Raw genomic sequence first — 25,263 nt, forward strand, 5'->3', positions numbered from 1 at the left:
TCAGCACTCTGAGAGGCTTCATGGATACGGGCTCAGGTCCAAAGTGCTTTAGGTTAGGCGATCTTACTTGTAGAGGCTGTCGGGCTCCAGGCACTTGAAGACCAGCGAGTAGAGCACAGAGTGAGGATGGTCTCCGTTCCTTCGACCTGCCACCACACAGGACGAACCAAGACCTGAGAGCAGGTCGTCCACCAGACTTAACAACTCACCTAGAGGAGATGGAGAGAGGGAGAGGGAGAGAGAGAGAGAGAGAGAGAGAGAGAGAGAGAGAGAGAGAGAGAGAGAGAGAGAGAGAGAGAGGGGGATAGAGAGAGAGAGAGAGAGAGACAGAGAGAGAGAGAGAGAGAGAGGGATAGAGAAAGAGGGATAGAGAGAGAGGGATAGAGAGAGAGAGAGAGAGAGAGAGGGATAGAGAGAGAGAGAGAGAGAGAGAGAGAGGGATAGAGAGAGAGAGAGAGAGAGCGAGATAGAGAGAGAGGGATAGAGAGAGAGACAGAGAGAGAGACAGAGAGAGACAGAGAGAGAGAGAGAGCGAGATAGAGAGAGAGGGATAGAGAGAGAGGGATAGAGAGAGAGAGAGAGAGAAAAAGAGAGAGAGAGAGAGAGGGATAGAGAGAGAGAGAGAGAGAGAGAGAGAGAGAGAGAGAGAGAAAAGATGAACCATGTGTAAATGGTGTAGTGTGTGAAGAGATTTAGAACATGAGAAAGTGAGTGAATAGATGTATGGAGAGGAAGAGAAAGAGAAAGAGACAATTGCAGGGTTAATACACTTACTGTGTTGTTGACCTGATTGGAAGCCATTTCCTGTGCCTCTTAAATAAAGTGGCAAATATGTTTTTTCTTAACATGCATTCTCTATTGTTCTTCAGTGAGAGGTTTTACAAAACAAACAGAAAATAGACACAAAGAAAAGTCATGAATTCAGTTTTTAAGAGGGATATTCTTTCCAACATCGATCCTGACACTTGACACTTAATTGTGTTCCAAGTCATTCTGAGTTTCACATCGGCCCAGCCCAGAGGGAAAGAGTTCTGCAGCACGAAACTTGAGGCAAAATGAAATCAGACTTGTTCTGGCAGCCAGCCCTACATGGTACATTATAGAACCGTAAGAAAACAGGACTTTGTTCCTTTATGGTCACATGATACTGTTCAATGATATCTCACTGAACACCTCTGTGTCTCACAAACACCAGTTCACCAGTTGTGAAGTATCTTTCATGTCAGCTTACAGGAAAATAATGACACACTTGTTCATTCAGACATGCACCAAAACGTTTCCAGCGCTCAGAGGGGTGGTGGAAAAAAGAGAGAGCTGTCAAAACAGTTTAAAAGCAACAAAAAAAAAGGTGGGATTTCAAAGACGTAAAGGGGAGCTTCGGCTTATGTCATGTGGGCCAACTTATAAACACAGGGAATATGTCTGGAGGGCGGGGCACAGAGGGATGGTAAGGAGAGGAGGAAAGAAGTGAACGAATGAATGATTTGACATGTTCCCAGAAAGGGGCCTGTGTTTAAGAGGTTTCCCAAACACATTCCTACACTTGGGGTCTCCCTGTGCCAGGTTTACAAGGTTTCTTTTTTAAAACATGCAATGCAAACTGGACCTAGGCCTGTATTTATTCACGGGAGAAGAGCCAGAGACTATGTACAGATTAGGTTGTTCTCTGTTGGACCCAAATCCACTTTTGAGAAAGATGCTGAAATTACTGGAATTTTGTTGATCCTCCACTGATTTAATTTATGATTTACTTGAATGTTTATGTTACACTTATGTGAATTCTCTCTCTTGGATTAATTCCAAAAGTTGTAAATTAAAGTTTATATATGAGCAGTCTTTGTACATTCATTGTAAATTAAGTCCAATTACACATTTATTGTGGAGACCACCAGCACACTCAGTAATCAATACATTGATGGTGGAAACCACCAGCACACTCAGTAATCAATACATTTATGTTGGAGACCAACAGAACACTCAGTAAACAAAACATTTATGGTGGAGACCACCAGCACACTCAGTAAACAATCATTTTTTTTGTGGAGACCACCAACACAATCAGTAAACAATAAATGTATGGCGGAGACCACCAGCACACTCTTTAATCAATACATTGATGGTGGAGACCACCAGCACACTCAGTAATCAATACATTGATGGTGGAGACAACCAGCACACTTAGTAATCAATACACTGATGGTGGAGACCACCAGCACACTCAGTAAACAATACATTTTTTCGTGGAGACCACCAACACACTAAGTAAACAATAAATTCATGGTGGAGACCACCAGCACACTCAGTAATCAATATATTGATGGTGGAGACCACCAGCACACTCAGTAATCAATACATTGATGGTGGAGACCACCAGCACACTCAGTAATCAATACACTGATGGTGGAGACCACCAGCACACTCAGTAAACAATACATTTTTTCATGGAGACCACCAACACACTAAGTAAACAATAAATTCATGGTGGAGACTACCAGCACACTCAGTAAACAATACATTTATGTTGGAGACCACCAGCTTACTCAGTAAACAATACATTTATGGTGGAGACCACCAGCACATTCAGTAAACAATACATTTATGATGGAGACCACCAGCACACTCAGTAAACACTACATTTATGTTGGAGGCCACCAGCATACTCAGTAAACAATACATTTATGATGGAGACCACCAGCACACTCAGTAAACAATACATTTATGTTGGAGACAACCAGCTCATTCAGTAAACAATACATTTATGTTGGAGACAACCAGCACATTCAGTAAACAATACATTTATGGTGGAGACCACCAGCACATTCAGTAAACAATACATTTATGGTGGAGACCACCAGCACACTCAGTAAACAATACATTTATGGTGGAGACCACCAGCACATTCAGTAAACAATAAATGTATGGCGGAGACCACCATCACACTCAGTAATCAATACATTGATGGTGGAGACCACCAGCACACTCAGTAATCAATACATTGATGGTGGAGACCACCAGCACACTCAGTAATCAATACATTGATGGTGGAGACTACCAGCACACTCAGTAATCAATACATTGATGGTGGAGACAACCAGCACACTCAGTAATCAATACATTGATGGTGGAGACCACCAGCACACTCAGTAAACAATACATTTTTTCGTGGAGACCACCAACACACTCAGTAAACAATAAATTCATGGTGGAGACTACCAGCACACTCAGTAAACAATACATTTATGTTGGAGACCACCAGCACACTCAGTAAACAATACATTTATGGTGGAGACCACCAGCATACTCAGTAAACAATACATTTATGATGGAGACCACCAGCACACTCAGTAAACAATACATTTATGTTGGAGACAACCAGCTCATTCAGTAAACAATACATTTATGTTGGAGACAACCAGCACATTCAGTAAACAATACATTTATGGTGGAGACCACCAGCACATTCAGTAAACAATACATTTATGGTGGAGACCACCAGCACATTCAGTAAACAATAAATTTATGGTGGAGACCACCAGCACACTCAGTATACAATACATTTATGGTGGAGACCACCAGCACACTCAGTAAACAATACATTTATGGTGGAGACCACCAGCACACTCAGTAAACAATACATTTATGGTGGAGACCACCAGCTCATTCAGTAAACAATACATTTATGTTGGAGACCACCAGCACACTCAGTAAACAATACATTTATGTTGGAGACCACCAGCACACTCAGTAAACAATACATTTATGGTGGAGACCACCAACACACTCAGTAAACAATACATTTATGGTGGAGACCACCAGCACACTCAGTATACAATACATTTATGGTGGAGACCACCAGCACACTCAGTAAACAATAAATTCATGGTGGAGACTACCAGCACACTCAGTAAACAATACATTTATGTTGGAGACCACCAGCACACTCAGTAAACAATACATTTATGGTGGAGACCACCAGCATACTTAGTAAACAATACATTTATGATGGAGACCACCAGCACACTCAATAAACAATACATTTATGTTGGAGACAACCAGCTCATTCAGTAAACAATACATTTATGTTGGAGACAACCAGCACATTCAGTAAACAATACATTTATGGTGGAGACCACCAGCACACTCAGTAAACAATACATTTATGGTGGAGACCACCAGCACACTCAGTAAACAATACATTTATGGTGGAGACCACCAGCACACTCAGTAATCAATACATTGATGGTGGAAACCACCAGCACACTCAGTAATCAATACATTTATGTTGGAGACCACCAACACAATCAGTAAACAATAAATGTATGGCGGAGACCACCAGCACACTCAGTAATCAATACATTGATGGTGGAGACAACCAGCACACTTAGTAATCAATACACTGATGGTGGAGACCACCAGCACACTCAGTAAACAATACATTTTTTCGTGGAGACCACCAACACACTAAGTAAACAATAAATTCATGGTGGAGACCACCAGCACACTCAGTAATCAATATATTGATGGTGGAGACCACCAGCACACTCAGTAATCAATACATTTATGGTGGAGACCACCAGCACACTCAGTAAACAATACATTTTTTCGTGGAGACCACCAACACACTAAGTAAACAATAAATTCATGGTGGAGACTACCAGCACACTCAGTAAACAATACATTTATGTTGGAGACCACCAGCTTACTCAGTAAACAATACATTTATGGTGGAGACCACCAGCACATTCAGTAAACAATACATTTATGATGGAGACCACCAGCACACTCAGTAAACACTACATTTATGTTGGAGGCCACCAGCATACTCAGTAAACAATACATTTATGATGGAGACCACCAGCACACTCAGTAAACAATACATTTATGTTGGAGACAACCAGCTCATTCAGTAAACAATACATTTATGTTGGAGACAACCAGCACATTCAGTAAACAATACATTTATGGTGGAGACCACCAGCATATTCAGTAAACAATACATTTATGGTGGAGACCACCAGCACACTCAGTAAACAATACATTTATGGTGGAGACCACCAGCACATTCAGTAAACAATAAATGTATGGCGGAGACCACCATCACACTCAGTAATCAATACATTGATGGTGGAGACCACCAGCACACTCAGTAATCAATACATTGATGGTGGAGACCACCAGCACACTCAGTAATCAATACATTGATGGTGGAGACTACCAGCACACTCAGTAATCAATACATTGATGGTGGAGACAACCAGCACACTCAGTAATCAATACATTGATGGTGGAGACCACCAGCACACTCAGTAAACAATACATTTTTTCGTGGAGACCACCAACACACTCAGTAAACAATAAATTCATGGTGGAGACTACCAGCACACTCAGTAAACAATACATTTATGTTGGAGACCACCAGCACACTCAGTAAACAATACATTTATGGTGGAGACCACCAGCATACTCAGTAAACAATACATTTATGATGGAGACCACCAGCACACTCAGTAAACAATATATTTATGTTGGAGACAACCAGCTCATTCAGTAAACAATACATTTATGTTGGAGACAACCAGCACATTCAGTAAACAATACATTTATGGTGGAGACCACCAGCACATTCAGTAAACAATACATTTATGGTGGAGACCACCAGCACACTCAGTATACAATACATTTATGGTGGAGACCACCAGCACACTCAGTAAACAATACATTTATGGTGGAGACCACCAGCACACTCAGTAAACAATAAATTTATGGTGGAGACCACCAGCACATTCAGTAAACAATACATTTATGTTGGAGACCACCAGCACACTCAGTAAACAATACATTTATGTTGGAGACCACCAGCACACTCAGTAAACAATACATTTATGGTGGAGACCACCAACACACTCAGTAAACAATACATTTATTGTGGAGACCACCAGCACACTCAGTATACAATACATTTATGGTGGAGACCACCAGCACACTCAGTAAACAATAAATTCATGGTGGAGACTACCAGCACACTCAGTAAACAATACATTTATGTTGGAGACCACCAGCACACTCAGTAAACAATACATTTATGGTGGAGACCACCAGCATACTCAGTAAACAATACATTTATGATGGAGACCACCAGCACACTCAATAAACAATACATTTATGTTGGAGACAACCAGCTCATTCAGTAAACAATACATTTATGTTGGAGACAACCAGCACATTCAGTAAACAATACATTTATGGTGGAGACCACCAGCACATTCAGTAAACAATACATTTATGGTGGAGACCACCAACACACTCAGTAAACAATACATTTATGGTGGAGACCACCAGCACACTCAGTATACAATACATGTATGGTGGAGACCACCAGCACACTCAGTAAACAATACATTTATGGTGGAGACCACCAGCACACTCAGTAAACAATACATTTATGGTGGAGACCACCAGCACATTCAGTAAACAATACATTTATGTTGGAGACCACCAGCACACTCAGTAAACAATACATTTATGTTGGAGACCACCAGCACACTCAGTAAACAATACATTTATGGTGGAGACCACCAACACACTCAGTAAACAATACATTTATGGTGGAGACCACCAGCACACTCAGTATACAATACATTTATGGTGGAGACCACCAGCACACTCAGTAAACAATACATTTCCAGATCCTTCTTTGAAAAATCCACATCAATCGAACCAAGAATGAAATAAGAGAGCAAGCACAGCAAGCACAGCAAGCACATCAACACTAGTTCACAAACGCTGTACTTACATATCACAGGCTTCGTCCATAAAGGCCAATATCTTGTTTAATAAGAACACTTGGGAAAAATAACACAATATCACAAATATCACAAACATCTCTAAGCAGTCGGCACACAGTAACTTACTGTCCAAAAACCATGTAAACGTGTTTATACCGCTTGAACATTTTTAATGGAGGATGGGTAAGTGAGGGAAGCCATATTGTCTTAGCAGAGCTGAGCAGTCCTTTCCCACTGGGCAAAAACGTGTTGATTTCCTCATCATTTCAACAAAAATGTCAATGTGATGACTGTATGATGACTTCATCAACTTTTAACTTTAATCTAATGACATGGTGAAATGATTTGGTGATTTCACGTTGAATTCACGTTGAATTCTCATTAGTTGAACTGACGTCGGTGCCCGGTGGGTTTAATCCTGGGGACAAGGCTGCAGCGTCTTCAGAGTGGTGGACTTGAGTCAACATGGTCCTTAAAATAATCAAAATAATAACAATACATTTAATTTGTATAGCGCTTTTCAATACAGCGTTATCTCAAAACTGCAATGCTGCTGCTGCTGCTCACGATTTACAGATCTGCTCTTCCTTCACCGTACTCCTCTCCTTTGATTCCTTGTCTCCTTTGTTTTTTTTTTTCATTTTTTTGTGCTTTTTATTAGTTCATCTCCACTGTTATCATAAGCCACCTGTTTTGGGTTAACCGTTAATTGCGATGTGATGACAAAGTGTCGTTGGGGGCTACCATAAACTGGATGAACGACTTGGTGATGATGAATGGGATAGAATGTGTTTTCAAATATATTTAGCCCAACTAGAATGTTTTATTTTGGTAAAAACATAATAATAATCAAACAGAAAGGCAGACGTACGGATGCTTTTAAGTTTTACCTTTCCTCACACTTAGCATATTCCAAGGGCCAAGTATGCCAACACTCAAATAATTGGTGGAACAGTAAATTACCCCTTCCAGACTACTTGATCTTTTGCATAAACAATCCCTAATGATGTGTTTAAGATTGACTATTAACCTGATAGAGCTTGCCTCAGAATGCTTTTCAAGTCTGTTTTTCCCGTTCAATGGCACAACTATTAGAGGAATGCCCCGGACAAGCCAGAAATCTGCTGCTTCATGCAGGCTAAAAGTAGAAAGAGAGCGCAAAAGGAAGGGTGAGGGGCGAGAGAGGGGGAGGAGGGAGAGAGAGAGAGAAAAGTCAGAAGTTTTATGTTTCTGGATGTGGTCTATGGAGGAATGATGTCTTTGTATGTTTTGATAATCAGAATAAATCAGGGGCTGATGCGTGACTTGGTGCAGTCTGGGTGCAACCACTTGTGGCTTTGTCGGAGGGGGGTATCTGTAATTAGCACATTATCGTGAGTCGCAGGCCAGAGACAAACAGCAAGGCTCACGCTCTCGTCTCTCAGCCAGCCTGCCCACCCATGGCTGTCCTGTCCACTCACACAATTACTGAACCCCTGCAGGGAGAAAGAGCTCACTGCACTGAGGCTAACTGCCACAAACACACAGGCACGCATGCACTCTCACTGGCGCAATCACACGTGCACAAACACAGGCAAGTAGGCATGTACACACACACACACACACACACACACACACACACACACACACACACACACACACACACACACACAACCACACTGTTTGCATCTCACAGGATGCCCTAAGGCAAAGAGAAGGAGAGTAGAATAGAAGGGAAACGTAGACAGGTTGCTTCCCACCATCAGAGCTGTGTTTATGCATGGTTAGGTCAACCAACACAGTTTTCAGATGTGTTCACATCAGCTGGTCGTGGCATACTCCACATACCAGATGGTAACATCGTCAGTTCTCTCTCAGGACATTGCTCTCTAAGTGCTAGTCAAGACCAGAGGTCTATCTTTAGACTATCAGCAGACAGCAGAAACAGGAGGACAAGAGAAATAAAAGAACAGCGGATATAGTTTTATGACACATTCAAAGTAACTTGACACCCTTCCTTCTTACTACTGGTAGTGAAACACCTCACCAGCTGCAGACCCTTACCTAGCCTCACATTAAAATTGGCCCATTCAAAAATCCACCTCTCTATCCTCAGTGTGAGCCACTGCCCTGCCTTATGCCCAGCCTCAGCAATGTCCCTATATGCAGCCCCAGCAATGCACACACTGCACAACCCTATACACAGCCCCAACCCTAGACTCAGCTCGTAATCCTGCCTAAGACGCAGCCCAGCCTCTCACCCCAGCCTCTTTCTCCATAGCCATCTCCAGCCCCCTTTCCTGTACACCCTTTCCCCACCTGGTTGCTCTCTCGCCTGCCTGTGAGTAGCTAGCCTAGCGCTGGCAGCGGCCTCGTTTACCTTAGCTCACCCCTTTTAGGTAACACCTCTGCCCTGCCAAGCCTAGCTGTGAGCCCACTATACAAGAAAGTACACAGCGCAGCACGAGCACTCTCGCCCGCCTTCATTCATTCAGCGCTGCACAGAGTGGGAGAAGGAGGGATGAAGGAGCAGTGGAGGGGGGTGGGGCTGCCAGCACGGTTACGCACCGCTGCTGCTTTTTATTCCAGTCCTTTGGGGCTCCGTGATGGGGGCACGAAAAGCAGGTAGAACCACGCCACACCGCAAGGGAGGGGGAACCTTGCTTTCCTGCGAGTACACATATCCCCCCACACACACTGGCCCTTGTTTGGACACTGTGCTAACAAACCTCCAAACGAGCTTCAACGCCATACAACTCTCCAACTGCCTTTAAACGCTAGTAAAACTAAATGCATGCTCTTCAACCGATTGCTGCCTGCACCTGCCTGCCCGACTAGCATCACTACTCTGGACAGTTCTGACCTAGAATATGTGGACAACTACAAATACCTAGGTGTCTGGTTAGACTGTAAACTCTCCTTCCAGACTCACAATAAGCATCCCCAATCCAAGATTACATTTAAAATCGGCTTCCTATTTCGCAACAAAGCCTTCTTCACTCATGCCACCAAACATACCCTCGTAAAACTGACTATCCTACTATCCTCGACTTCGGCAATGTCATTTACAGAATAGCCCCCAACACTCTACTCAGCAAACTGGATGTTGTCCATCACAGTGCCATCAATTTTATTACCAAAGCCCCATATATTACCCACCACCGAGACCTGTATGTTCTCATTGGCTGGCCCTCACAATTGCAAAAATCCCTGAAGCTGGAGTCTTATATCTCCCTCTCTAACTTTAAGCATCAGCTGTCAAAGCAGCTTACTGATCACTGTAATCACCGACTACCTCATCCCCATATTATTACTTGCCCTTTTGCACCTCGCACATCATCATCTGCACATCTATCACTCCAGTATTAATGCCAAATTGTAATTATTTTCACCTCAAGGGCCTATTTATTGCCTTACCTCCCTACTCTTCTACATTTGCACACACTGTACATAGATTTTTCTATTTTTCTTTTCTTTTGTGTTATTGACTGTACATTTGTTTATGTGTCACTCTGTGTTGTTGTTTTTGTCACACTGCTTTGCTTTATCTTGGGCAGGTTGCAGTTGTAAATGAGAACTTGTTCTCAACTGGCCTACCTGGTGAAATAAAGGTGAAATAAATAATTAAAAATAAATAAAAACAACACACACAGACGCAGATGGATACACACTCAAACGTAGATGGATACACACTCAAACGTAGATGGATACACACTCACACGTAGATGGATACACACTCAAACGTAGATGGATACACACTCACACGTAGATGGATACACACTCAAACGTAGATGGATACACACTCACACGCAAATGGATACACACTCAAATGTAGATGGATATACACTCACACGCAGATGGATACACACTCAAACGTAGATGGATATACACTCAAATGTAGATGGATATACACTCAAACGTAGATAGATACACACTCAAACGTAGATGGATACACACTCAAACGTAGATAGATATACATTCACACGTAGATGGATATACACTCACACGTAGATAGATATACACTCACACGTAGATAGATATACACTCAAACGACGTAGATAGATATACACTCAAACGTAGATGGATACACACTCACACGTAGATGGCTATACACTCAAACGTAGATGGATACACACTCAAACGTAGATGGATACACACTCAAACATGGATGGATATACACTCAAACGTAGATAGATATACACTCAAACGTAGATAGATATACACTCAAACGTAGATAGATATACACTCAAACGTAGATGGATATACACTCAAACGTAGATAGATATACACTCAAACGTAGATGGATACACACTCAAACGTAGATGGATATACACTCAAACGTAGATGGATACACACTCAAACGTAGATGGATACACACTCAAACATGGATGGATATACACTCAAACGTAGATGGATATACACTCAAACGTAGATGGATACACACTCAAACATGGATGGATATACACTCAAACGTAGATAGATATACACTCAAACGTAGATGGATACACACTCAAACGTAGATGGATATACACTCAAACGTAGATGGATACACACTCAAACGTAGATGGATATACACTCAAACGTAGATAGATATACACTCAAACGTAGATGGATACACACTCAAACGTAGATGGATATACACTCACACGCAGATGGATACACACTCAGTGGGTCTTTAAGGGCGTGTGTGTGGGTTACATATTTAGGTCAGGCATTACAGACATGGGTGTTATGTGGCCTGCCCACTAAGACTCACTCAATTCACCCCTGACAATACACACAAATATAACTGCAAATATTGTAGATAACCGCGGCGGCTTGTGGAGATTGTTATTCATTCATTATTTACAACTAACGCTCGCCTATGGAGGTGCGGATGATGTCAACTCGGTGCTGCCTACACTTTCACCAACTTTCAACAAGTCCAAAACAGAAATAACAAGACGCATACGATTATCGAACCTGTTAACATGTCATTCGTGCTTTGGCCCCTGTTGCCAAAACACTGCTTCCACACTCCTGTCACGTCATATAACATTTGATCGGCTTCTGGAGGGAACTTAACAATATTAAGGCCTTTCTCTCACTCACAGGTATCTGGGTTGAAGAAGTCAACTGTAAGCACAGATCTCAGATTCACCTCACTGAACACAAATCAGTGTCTGGTTGGGACAACTTGTTTGGAGCTTTGGGATTGTGTTGCCTCCAGCGGAGTCCTGCTCTGGTCCCTGTCAACCTGGCTGTCAATATCTATGCAAAACCAGCACAGCTGGTAAAGAATAGGCCCCCCAAAACTACCACAGGAAAAGTCATATTGTGTGATTTCCAGTTTCGATGGTGATTAAAACCTCATGGCAAATGTCAGGTGACCTCTCCTTATAGTAAACAGAGAGAGGAACAAATCATCGCCGGGGAACGTGAAGGAGGACAGAGGAAGAGGGAACAGCGAGGCTGCAGCATTTCAGTTCCCCTCACTTCCCGACTCAAACACCTATCCCACCCATTTGAGCTTATTTGGGTGGTGTGTGGTAGCCTGCTGATGCATTGTATTGGGAGGCCAGACCATCTCTTCAGAGAGAATGGCCTGCTGACATATCATTTCAATTATACTGTTCGATGCAGGCAGAATATAATTGCTTTAGCCATTAGCTGCCAAACTAACCCTGATTCAGATGACCATCCTACCCATGATAGATTACAGAGACATAATTATAGATTGGCAGGTAAGGGTGCTCTCGAGCAGCTAGATGTCCTTTACCATTCGGCCATCAGATTTTCCACCAATGCTCCTTATAGGACACATCACTGCACTCTATACTCCTCTGTAAACTGGTCATCTCTGTATACCCGTCACAAGACCCATTGGTTGATGCTTATTTATAAAACCCTCTTAGGCCTCACTCCCCCTATCTGAGATATCTACTGCAGCCCTCATTCTTCACATACCACACCTGTTCTGACAGTCACATTCTGTTAAAGGTCCCCAAAGCACACACATCCCTGGGTCGCTCCTCGTTACAGTTCGCTGCAGCTAGCGACTGGAACGAGCTGCAACAAACACTCAAACTGGACAGTTTTATCTCAATCTCTTCAGGATGTATTGTTGTCTCTACCTTCTTGACCTTTGTGCTTTTGACTTTGCCCAATAATGTTTGTACCGTTTTGTGCTGCTACCATGTTGTGTTGCTACCATGTTGATGTCATGTTGTGTTGCTACCATGCTGTTTTGTCATGTGTTGCTGCCTTGTCATGTTATTGTCTTAGGTCTCTCTTTATGTAGTGTTGTGTCTCTCTTGTTGTGATGTATGTTTTGTCCTATATTTATATTGTATTCATTTTTTTATTTTATTAATCCCAGGCCCCCGTCCCGGCAGGAGGCCTCTTGTCTTTTGGTAGGCCGTCATTGTAAATAAGAATTTGTTCTTAACTGACTTGCCTAGTTAAATAAAGGTTAAATAAGAATAAATAAATAAAACATTTGCTCAGTATGTGTGCCTCCTCAGTCGGTGTGATGTGTGTGCCATTGTTGACATTTTCTTCCCCAAGATGAGGAAAGGGGAGTCCAGACTGTGACTTTAGAGAAAGCTAGGAAGTTGATGCTTGTTCATTGTCATGTCTGGTTTGAACAGCTGTGGGAATTCTCTTGAATTTAGAAATTTCAGAAATGCTCTTAAATGTTGTTTATCATCTGTTCCCAGTCAGCTCCATCTGGGCCTCATTTATAACTTTTGTGTCAATTTAACACTAAATATCTGCATGTGCTTTTTCTGAAAAGATGGCACACGCTCAAAAATATAGAGATTTACTGTATAAACTTGGCGCATGCTATACATACGCATGTTTGCCATTATAAATCAGAACGGTTGTGAAACTGTGCGCGTGTGAACAAGCATTATAACTCCGCCTGAAAAATGTCCATCATTCACCTTTTATGGTGACAATAACGCCCTTATTTGCTGTATCCTTTGGATGTACTGGAATTAGGCCAAGACAATATCTAAGGAAATAGCAATGCATGGTGAACTTGATGTCTTTGTAGGGGTTGTCAGAATGACAAAAACACATGCACATTGTTGTGGACCTGTTAACAGATCTTTTCAATTCAATAATGTTTTGCATGTACTGTTTCCAGAACTTAAATAAGTTGCACTGCCTGCGAATTCTGAAAGATTGTCTACTCTGGATAAAAAATAAAAACTAGCCTACAGTATGCATACTTACAGTGGTACCCTGTTCATTCTACTGTATGTTATACGCCACACTCCCTTTCGGATGTATAATATCTAATAGGTACAATGAGAGACGCGCATGGTAATTTGTTGTATGGCTACATCAGGAATATGAACTCATGGTCAGAAAAGGTTATGATACTATATACTGTATGTACTGTGTTATGTTTCTAAATTAAATATTGTCTACTCAAGAAATTTGACATCACAGTATTCAGACACAGAAGCCTACAAATGTCAATGGAAAAGGTGAATAGTCTGTTCTACCATTAAATTGCGTTTCGGATTGGGTCAAATATAGCGAAATACTTTAAATAGTTTATCTATTTATTACTGTGAAGAGGGTCCAATTAAAAAAAGAGATGGAACGAGTGGATACACACTCATATGGAGATGGATACAAACTCAAACGGAGATTTAGTTTGGTCAGGGTGTAATTTGGGTGGGCATTCTATGTTTTGTATTTCTTTGCGTTTGGCCGAGTGTGGTTCCCAATCAGAGGCAACTGTCTATCGTTGTCTCTGATAGGGAATCATACTTAGGTAGCCTTTTTTCCCACCTGTGTTGTGGGATCTTGTCCTTGTATTGTTGTTGTTGAGCCCTACAAGGCTGAATGTTTCTTTGGTTCTCTCTTTCTTGTTTTTCGGATTATCATTAAAGAATATGCTTAACCTACCCCACGCTGCATCTTGGTCCACTTCTTCAGACGAGCGTTACAGAAGATCCCACCACAAAAAGACCAAGCAGCGTTTTCTGGAGGAGTGGAAATGGGAGGAGATACTGGAAGGCAAGGGACCCTGGGCACAGGCTGGAGAATATCGCCGTCCTAAGGAGGAAATGGAAGTAGCAAAAGCGAAACGGCGAAGATACTAGGAGTTGAGTTGGCATGACGAAGCATGCACGAGAGGCAGCCCCCCCCCAAAAAAAAAAATTGGGGGAGAGGCACACAGGGATATTGGCGGAGTCAGGTTATAGACCTGTGATTACCGTGGGGAGAGTGTGACTAGTCAGGTCCCATGTTATGCGACTCTGCGCAGTGTGTCTCCGGTGCACATGCATTCCAGCTCCTCGCATTTGTCGAACTAGAGTGGGCATTCAGCCAAGATGGATATTGCCGGCTCAGCGCTCCTGGCCTCCAGTGCTTCTCTTCGGGCCAGGATATCCTGCGCCGGCTATGCGCATTGTGTTTCCGGTGCGTCTCCACAGCCCAGTACGTCCTGTGCCAGCGCCCCACAGTTGCCGGGCTAGGGTGAGCATCCAACCAGGAAGGGTGGTGCCAGCTCTACACTCCAGACCTCCAGTGCGCCTCCTCGGCCTAGCATATCCTGCGCCGGCTCTACGCACAGTGTCTCCGGTGCGCTTTCGCAGCCCAGTGCGTCCTGTGCCAATGCCCCGCAGTTGCCGGGCTAGGGTGAGCATCCAGCCAGGACGGGTTGTACCAGCTCTGCTCTCCAGACCTCCAGTGCATCTCCACGGCCCAGTATATCCTGTGCCAGCTCCACGAACAAAGCCTCCAGTGATGATCCATGGCACGAAGCCTCCAGGGATGATCCATGGCACGAAGCCTCCAGTGATGATCCATGGCACGAAGCCTCCAGGGATGATCCATGGCACGAAGCCTCCAGTGATGATCCATGGCCCGGAGCCTCCAGTGATGATCCATGACACGAAGCCTCCAGCGTCGGTCCCCAGTCCAGAGCCGCCAGCGACGGTCTCCAGTCCGGAGCCACCAGCGACGGTCCCCAGTTCGGAGTCTCCAGCAACGGTCCCCAGTCTGGAGCCTCCAGCAACGGTCCCCAGTCCGGGGCCTGCAATGAGGGTCCCCATTCTGGGGCCTGCAGAGAGGGTCCCCAGTCCGGGGCCTGCAGACAAGGTCGCCAGTCCGGGGCCTGCAGAGAAGGTCGCCAGACGAAGGTCGGCGGCGACGAGGGTCCTCGCACCGGAGCCGCCACCGAGGATAGATGCCCACCCGGACCCTCCCCTGTAGGTTCAGGTTTTGCGACCACAGCAGGACAGGGCTGGCTTGAAGGGATACTACACAGCGAGAGAACATAGCAGCTAAGAGAGAGAGGATGCAACCTATACAAGGGAGGGGGAGAGGAAGGGAGGGCTCCCCCTCTCTATGAGTAAGGTGGGTTTGAAAGCAGTGGGTCTTTAAGGGCGTGTGTGTGGGTTACAGTGCCTTGCGAAAGTATTCGGCCCCCTTGAACTTTGCGACCTTTTGCCACATTTCAGGCTTCAAACATAAAGATATAAAACGGTATTTTTTTGTGAAGAATCAACAACAAGTGGGACACAATCATGAAGTGGAACGACATTTATTGGATATTTCAAACTTTTTTAACAAATCAAAAACTGAAAAATTGGGCGTGCAAAATTATTCAGCCCCCTTAAGTTAATACTTTGTAGCGCCACCTTTTGCTGCGATTACAGCTGTAAGTCGCTTGGGGTATGTCTCTATCAGTTTTGCACATCGAGAGACTGAACATTTTTCCCATTCCTCCTTGCAAAACAGTTCGAGCTCAGTGAGGTTGGATGGAGAGCATTTGTGAACAGCAGTTTTCAGTTCATTCCACAGATTCTCGATTGGATTCAGGTCTGGACTTTGACTTGGCCATTCTAACACCTGGATATGTTTATTTTTGAACCATTCCATTGTAGATTTTGCTTTAAGTTTTGGATCATTGTCTTGTTGAAAGACAAATCTCCGTCCCAGTCTCAGGTCTTTTGCAGACTCCATCAGGGTTTCTTCCAGAATGGTCCTGTATTTGGCTCCATCCATCTTCCCATCAATTTTAACCATCTTCCCTGTCCCTGCTGAAGAAAAGCAGGCCCAAACCATGATGCTGCTACCACCATGTTTGACAGTGGGGATGGTGTGTTCAGCTGTGTTGCTTTTACGCCAAACATAACGTTTTGCATTGTTGCCAAAAAGTTACATTTTGGTTTCATCTGACCAGAGCACCTTCTTCCACATGTTTGGTGTGTCTCCCAGGGGGCTTGTGGCAAACTCTAAATGACACTTTTTATGGATATCTTTAAGAAATGGCTTTCTTCTTGCCACTCTTCCATAAAGGCCAGATTTGCGCAATATACGACTGATTATTGTCCTATGGACAGAGTCTCCCACCTCAGCTGTAGATCTCTGCAGTTCATCCAGAGTGATCATGGGCCTCTTGGCTGCATCTCTGATCAGTCTTCTCCTTGTATGAGCTGAAAGTTTAGAGGGACGGCCAGGTCTTGGTAGATTTGCAGTGGTCTGATACTCCTTCCATTTCAATATTATCGCTTGCACAGTGCTCCTTGGGATGTTTAAAGCTTGGGAAATCTTTTTGTATCCAAATCCGGCTTTAAACTTCTTCACAACAGTATCTCGGACCTGCCTGGTGTGTTCCTTGTTCTTCATGATGCTCTCTGCGCTTTCAACGGACCTCTGAGACTATCACAGTGCAGGTGCATTTATACGGAGACTTGATTACACACAGGTGGATTGTATTTATCATCATTAGTCATTTAGGTCAACATTGGATCATTCAGAGATCCTCACTGAACTTCTGGAGAGAGTTTGCTGCACTGAAAGTAAAGGGGCTGAATAATTTTGCACGCCCAATTTTTCAGTTTTTGATTTGTTAAAAAAGTTTCAAATATCCAAACAATGTCGTTCCACTTCATGATTGTGTCCCACTTGTTGTTGATTCTTCACAAAAAAATACAGTTTTATATCTTTATGTTTGAAGCCTGAAATGTGGCAAAATGTCGCAAAGTTCAAGGGGGCCGAATACTTTCGCAAGGCACTGTAGCTACTTTTGCATTCCTGCAATGCAATACTTCAACCACTAGAAACTGTGTGTACATATGGTCTCAACTCGCAGGAGGATAAGCATATTCTCACCTCAAGTTCAGTTTTTATTTTATTCTAACTTATATTCTAACAAAAACTGTCGCATGCATGTTTTTTTGCATATTTTGTGTGTACATATTTTGCGGCCACTGGGATTTTCTTCCAAACCTCGCAATTGTGTTTTTTTTTACATTTATAAAAATACAGACTCAGAGCTTCAAACTGGTAAATCATACACTGCAGTTGGAAAAAGTTGGGAAAAGCTACGCTGCTTTAAAAGCTGATACACTTGTAACCCCACTTTTGAGAAAAAGCCTTTGTAGAGGTTTTGAGATTTTGTAGAAGTTTTCACACTAGCTAGAGAGCTCTTCTTTGTGTATGCCCATTCAGCAACGTTCACACCCCACCCATCTCTTTGAGATTTCACATTTGAATGGGTTTCTTTTGTCTCCTTTGTTTAGCTAGCTAAACAAGTTCATGAGCACCAGTTCAATTCAGGGCAGCACGGCCCTGCTGTGAAGTATGACCTAGCATCAAACTGCCCTGCTGTGAAGTATGAACTAGCATCAAATGGCCCTGCTGTGAAGTAGGAACTAGCATCAAACGGCCCTGCTGTGAAGTATGAACTAGCATCAAACGGCCCTGCTGTGAAGTATGAACTAGCATCAAACGGCCCTGCTGTGAAGTAGGAACTAGCATCAAACGGCCCTGCTGTGAAGTATGAACTAGCATCAAACAGCCCTGCTGTGAAGTATGAACTAGCATCAAACGGCCCTGCTGTGAAGTATGAACTAGCATCAAACGGCCATGCTGTGAAGTATGAACTAGCATCAAACGCCACCTTCCGGAATCCAGTCACATTAAAATGAGAGCATGTTGGAGTTACCACATATTTCTTATTGGTGTCACATTGCAAAATGGCTTTATTGAGTGCTAAAACATGTTCTTGCAATATAAGACAAATGTTTTACCCTAACTGGAGAAACCTGGAGGCAGGATTTGCTTAGCAGTAGCTTCCTCCTGAGTGTGTAAACGTTCCGTAATGTGTCTCGGCTGACTGAACAGACAGAGGGCATCTCTGAGCTTTGGCCCAGACGTCTCTCCTTCATGTCTGTCCCACTCTCTAAGGCAATAGTATACTAATCAGTCAGAGAGTTTCCATTCACTTATGTTGATGCAGCCATGGCCACTTCTCCCCAGTGTCCACGGGCTCTCTCTCCCGTCACAGGCTTTCTCTCCCCTTTCTCTCCCCTTTCATCTGTACTGTCAAGTTAAGCCTCGGAGAAGCAACAGAAAATCATCTGTCAGTCTAAATGCGTGCAGAAAACATGTTGGTTTTCATTTCACTTGAGATCAATGCGGCGGCTCGGGGACGCCCAATTATTTCGCATTCATTATAGACGACAAGAAAACACGCCCTCGTCATGTCATGGTCGGTTGGAAATATCTCCTGCCTATAAAAGGCTTTAGAACATCCTCTGAGAAAAGCGTGGCCTTTCACAGCACATTGTCAGTAAAGACTAGCATGGTGCAAGAGATCCTTTGAAGACTGTAATGACATTATTTCAAGTAGCTACCAGAGTGGGGATCAATGCCCTGCAATGATATCAATTGAAAGTTGACCCAAACTAAGCAATAGATTGTTATCTTCATGTTACTTTCTTTGCCAACACATTGCATCGCAGTGGCAGACAGGGCTTGGGAGGTTTATGAGCTAGGAGCATCACACTACAGTACCACCTCAATCCTGCACCCCTCTCTGTCCAATGGTGGTGCTGGTCGGACAGATACAAGACAGACATTTAAAGTGGGAGGTTTGGGTCTGTACAGTACACTGGCATTCTGGGTCTATTACAAATGAGGCAGGATGAAGGTTAGGAAGATAAGTGAGAAAGAGTAGACAGAGAGAGAGACTGAAGAGAGCAAGAAACAGAGAGAGAAAGAATTTGAGAGAGCAGGGTCTTTAAACAGTTACCATTGAACGCATCTGCGGTAAGCATTTTGACCAAGTCCCTCTCCCCTCCCCTCCTGAGTTAGCCCCAGGTAATAAAGACTAGAAAAGCCTACTACAGTATATCAGAGAGGGCCTAGCATGGCCTGTTTGATTTGAGTGCAGTCAGCCACCACACAGCCCTCCAGGGCTCTCAGCCTGGGGCAGGGAGCCAAGCTCTCCTAACCTCTCCCACTGACTGGATGACACCAGGGATCCCCACAGCCCATGCAGGGGCCACAGGGGCTGACCACAGAACTCGGAACTGGACGACCCTCCACCGATTCAAACAACTTGACCCAGGTTGTCTTGGGGGGTGAGAAGAGAAGAGGCGAGAAAGATGGAGGAAGAGAAAGAGAGAAAGACAGTGGGAGAGAGAGAGAGAGAGAGAGAGAGAGAGGGAGAGGGAGAGGGAGAGGGAGAGGGAGAGGGAGAGAGAGAGAGAGGGAGAGAGAGAGAGAGAGAGAGGGAGAGGGAGGGAGAGAGAGAGACAGTGTACTGACATGTGAGGCGCCCTCACATGCATCTCCCCTCCAGTTCACCCTGATCAATGGGTTTCTGGAGTGACTCAGCACTTGCTATAATTGATTCCATATACTACTATATGTAGTGTGTTACGTACACATTCCAATGTAATACTAATTTTGATACCATTTCATTCGCTTAACATATTACAAAGTCATATGCCCCTTGCTCTGGGTCTTGTATTACAAAATCGATTGAGGTGAAAAAGTTTAAGTTAATGCTTTAATCTGCCATATTGCAAACTTCATAACTGTACAAGCAAAAAATGTTTGCCGATCGAAACCTATGATATATTTACTCCCAATGTCTGTCTATGTCAAACTAGTTCAGCAGAGGTAGACTGTAGCAGACAGGCTCATCGCAATGACTGGTACGGAATCAATGGAATGGAGACAAACACATTGTGTCCATGTGTTTGGTATAATTCCATCAGCGGCGGCTTGCTCATAAGGGTGTTCAAATCTGCTCATAAAAGTGAGGTAAATGTGTACATTTTCCTGTTAAATACATATATTGTTCAAAACAAGATGTTCAGTTACTTACTACTCGGTGACTACCTATGCGCCCACGGAGCTGGCAATGTGAACATTGCTAGATTATGAGAGCACAAAGTAAATGGACCATCCTGGGGTGCTCAAATGTGCACCCGTTCAGTCAGAACTGGGTCTGCTCTAGTCTCCCAATGAGACATTCGCGCTAGACCTCTTATGTCCACAAGTGAGACGAGATCTGCTCTATCAGGTATAGATGGTGCTAAAGCAAAAAGCTAATTGTAACTAACTTGTAAATAAAAAATCATAACAGTCATAGGAGTCTGGGACCTAATACATTGGACAACTACATCCAACAAGAGTCGAAGGACAGAAGGATACACTAACCAGAATCTTCTCGTGGATCTGGTAGGACAAAAAGCATGTCCAATGTTATTGTTTCCCCCTGTTGTTTATAATGTTCTACTGTAGGTGACAGGCCGACATGTTGTGGGGACTAAAACAGCATAAAAAACGTCTGTATCACAAAGCATGATGAAATTAATTAGCCAGCTACAGCAACTTTGAGAAATATTGAGAAATAGTTCGGTTAATTTTTTGGTCAAATTAACAAGTTAGCTACCTTTGATAAATAGATAGCTAGCTATATATATCTGGTAGTTTGATAGCTAGTTAGCTCCCATGCCAATTTCAAGTCTTTAAAAACTAAGACTAAGACACTGCATCGCAGATTAATGTACTTTGGTGTGAAAAGTGAAAATCAATCCCAGAAAAACATCAAAGGATCTTGTAAAGATGCTGAAGGAAACGGGTACAAACGTATCTATATCCACAGTAAAATAAGTCCTATATCAACATAACCTGAAAGTCCGCTCAGCAAGGAAGAAGACACTGCTCTAAAACCGCCATATAAAAAACAGACTCCGGTTTGCAACTGCACATGGGGACAAAGATCGTACTTTTTGGAGAAATGTCCTCTGGTCTAACGAAACAAAAATATAACTGTTTGGCCATAATAACCATCATTATGGTTGGAGGAAAAAGGGGGAGGCTTGCAAGCCGAAGAACACTATCCCAACCGTGAAGCACGAGGGTGGCAGCATCATGTTGTGTTGGTGCCTTGCTGCAGGAGGGACTGGTGCACTTCACAAAATAGATGGATTCATGAGGTAGGACAATTATGTGCATATATTGAAGCAACATCTCAAGACATCAGTCACGAAGTTAAAGCTTGGTCGCAAATGGGTCTTCCAAATGGACAATGACCCCAAGCATACTTCCAAAGTTGTGGCAAAATGCCTTAAGGACAACAAAGTCAAGGTATTGGAGTGGCCATCACAAAGCTCTGACCTCAATCCTATAGAAAATTTGTGGGCAGAACTGAAAAAGCATGTGCGAGCAAGGCCTACAAACCTGACTCAGTTACACCAGCTCTGTCAGGAGGAATGGGCCAACATTCACCCAGCTTATTGTGGGAAGCTTTTGGAAGGCTACCTGAAACGTTTGACCCAAGTTAAACAATTTAAAGGCAATGCTACCAAATACTAATTGAGTGTATGTAAACTTCTGACTCACTGGGAATGTGATGAAAGAAATAAAAGCTGAAATAAATAATTCTCTCTACTATTATTCTGACATTTCACATTCTTAACATAAAGTGGTGATCCTAACTGACCTAAAACAGGAAATATTTACTAGGATTAAATGTCAGGAATTGTGAAAAACTTAGTTTAAATGTATTTAGCTAAGGTGTATGTAAACTTCAGGCTAAGGTGTATGTAAACTTCCGGCTAAGGTGTATGTAAACCGTATATGCCCCAGTAGTGGCAGTTAGACAATTTCAAATACCATTGAGAAATGTAACCGATGATTATATATTTCTGTCTGGGGATTTTGACTGTACAGTCAGTGATTTAGCTAGAAACCACAAAGAACCTCATATAGCCTCAAGGACTTTTTTAGAAACGCCTTATTGTAACACATGAACTGTGTGATATTTGGCGGAGCCAACACGGAGGCACGAGACAGTGCACATGGGTACACAGTACACACATCTCTCTGGTCAGGTTAGATAGGTTTTATGTTTTGAACATCAATCTCAGGTCTGTAAATCAAGTGTGATCACCCCAGTGTGATTTTCCGATCATTGTTTAATAACAGAGGTGGTTGTCACGCCCTGACCTTAGAGAGCCTTTTTATGTCTCTATTTGGTTTGGTCAGGGTGTGATTTGGGGTGGGCATTCTATGTTTTGTTTTCTATGTTTATTTATTTCTATGTTTTGGCCGGGTATGGTTCTCAATCAGGGACAGCTGTCTATCGTTGTCTCTGACTGGGAATCATACTTAGGTAGCCCTTTTTCCCTCCTTTCGGTGTGGGTAGTAACTTTGTTTGTGGCACTAAAGCCCTGTAAGCTTCATGGTTGTTTCTTTCGTTTGTTGGCGATATTTGAAATAAAAAGGAAAATGTACGCTCACCACGCTGCACGTTGGTCCACTTCTTTTGATGGTAGTGCCAGAACTACCCATCACCAAATGACCAAGCAGCGTGGACAGGAGAGGCAGCCCCCCAATTTTTTTGGAGGGGACACATGGGATGGTCAGCGGTGCCGAGGTGTGAACCAGAGACAACCTGGGAGGAGGTAGAGAGGTGGTCGGTCGACCCAGCGAGAGTGCCAGAGCCCGCCTGGGATTCAATAGAACAGTGCGAGGAGGGATACCGGAGAATGGAGTTGGCGAGGAGTATGCGGCAACGTAGGCGTTTGGAGGAGCGTGTCTCCAGTCCAGTGCAATCTGTGCCGGTTCCATGTATCAGGCCTCCAGTGCGCCTCCCCAGTCCGATACGTCCTGTGTATCCTCCTCATACTCGCCACAAGGTGCATGTCACCAGCCCGGTGCCACCCCACGCACCAGGCCACCTGGATGTCTTCCCAGCCTGGTACATTAACGCTGTAAAACCCCAAAATGCATACTGGCATTAGATATAACTTTATTGAGTGATGCTAACTTCAGGAAATACTCAGGCCCTCAAGAAAAACCTGCTGGGTATCAGAGCACATGGGACATTGGTGAGAAGTAAGTTTCAGGGAATCTCTGAAATGGATGCCTCATCCAAATGTTTCTTTGGTTAGAGAAAAAGAATGGACAAAGAAGAATTATTAATTGCCTCAAATCAGCTGTTGGACAAGAGTTCACAAGCCCAAGTGAAATTAGAAAGAGGGCAGTAGAGTTCTATGCTGAGCTCTACAAGTGTGAGTACAAAGAGGATATAACAGTTCCTTGATGGGATCCCACAGGTGGCTGCAGAAGCTCAGGTTGAGCTAGATCTAATCCAATCAAATTATTAGTCACATGCGCCAAATACAACAGGTAGACCTTACAGTGAAATACTTACTTACGAGCCCCTAACCAACAATGCAGTTTAAAAAAAAATAATTAAAGAGCAGCAGTAAAATGACAATAGCTAGACTATATGCAGGGGGAACAGGTACCGGAGTCAATGTGCGGGGGCACCGGTTAGTTGAGGTAATATGTACATGTAGGTAGAGTTATTAAAGTTACTATGCATAGATGATAACAACAGCAAATAGTCTGGGTAGCCATTTGATTAGGTGTTCAGGAGTCTTATGGCTTGGGGGTATAAGCTGTTTAGAAGCCTCTTGGACCTCCGGTACCACTTGCCATGCGGTAGCAGAGAGAACAGTCTATAACTAGGGTGGCTGGAGTCTTTGACAATTTTAGGGCCTTCCTCTGACACCGCCTGGTATAAAAGTCCTGGATGGCAGGAAGCTTGGCCCCAGTGATGTACTGGGCCGTTCTCACTCCCCTCTGTAGTGTCTTGTGGTCGGAGACCGAGCATTTGCCATACCAGGCAGTGATGCAACCAGTACATCACTGCTCTCCAAATGCTCTCGATGGTGCAGCTGTAGACTCTTTTGAGGATCTGAGGACCCATGCAAAATCTTTTCAGTCTCCTGAGGGGGAATAGGTTTTGTCGTGCCTTCTTCACGACTGTCTTGGTGTGCTTGGACCATGTTCGTTTGTTGGTGATGTGGACACCAAGGAACTTGAAGCTCTCAACCTGCTCCACTACAACCCCGTCGATAAGAATGGGGGTGTGCTCGGTCCTCTTTTTCCTGTAGTCCACAATCATCTTCTTTGTCTTGATCAGGTTGAGGGAGAGGCTGTTGTCCTGGCACCACACGGCCAGGTCTCTAACCTCCTCCCTATAGGCTGTCTCGGCGTTGTCGGTGATCAGGCCTACTACTGTTATGTCATCGGCAAACTTAATGACAGTGTTGGAGTCGTGCCTGGCTGTGCAGTCATGAGTGAACAGGGAGTACAGGAGGGAACATAGAGCAACCATTGTCTTTGCAGGAGAAATACACTGCATTAAACGGCATGGAAAATGGAAGGGCACCGGGCA

General features: G+C 43.7%; 1 protein-coding gene across 1 annotated transcript in view; it reads right to left on the reverse strand.

Moving 5' to 3' along the window:
• LOC110523598 (astrotactin-2-like) overlaps positions 1-25,263 on the reverse strand; it is a 430,658-nt gene that overhangs the window by 28,692 nt on the left and 376,703 nt on the right. Inside the window, exon 20 of the mRNA XM_036977273.1 lies at positions 68-209. Within this exon, the coding sequence (XP_036833168.1) occupies positions 68-209 (142 nt within the window). The remainder of the gene's footprint in view (positions 1-67; positions 210-25,263) is intronic.

The sequence above is a fragment of the Oncorhynchus mykiss genome, chromosome 5 (assembly GCF_013265735.2).
Source record: "Oncorhynchus mykiss isolate Arlee chromosome 5, USDA_OmykA_1.1, whole genome shotgun sequence".
NCBI lineage: Eukaryota > Metazoa > Chordata > Actinopteri > Salmoniformes > Salmonidae > Oncorhynchus > Oncorhynchus mykiss.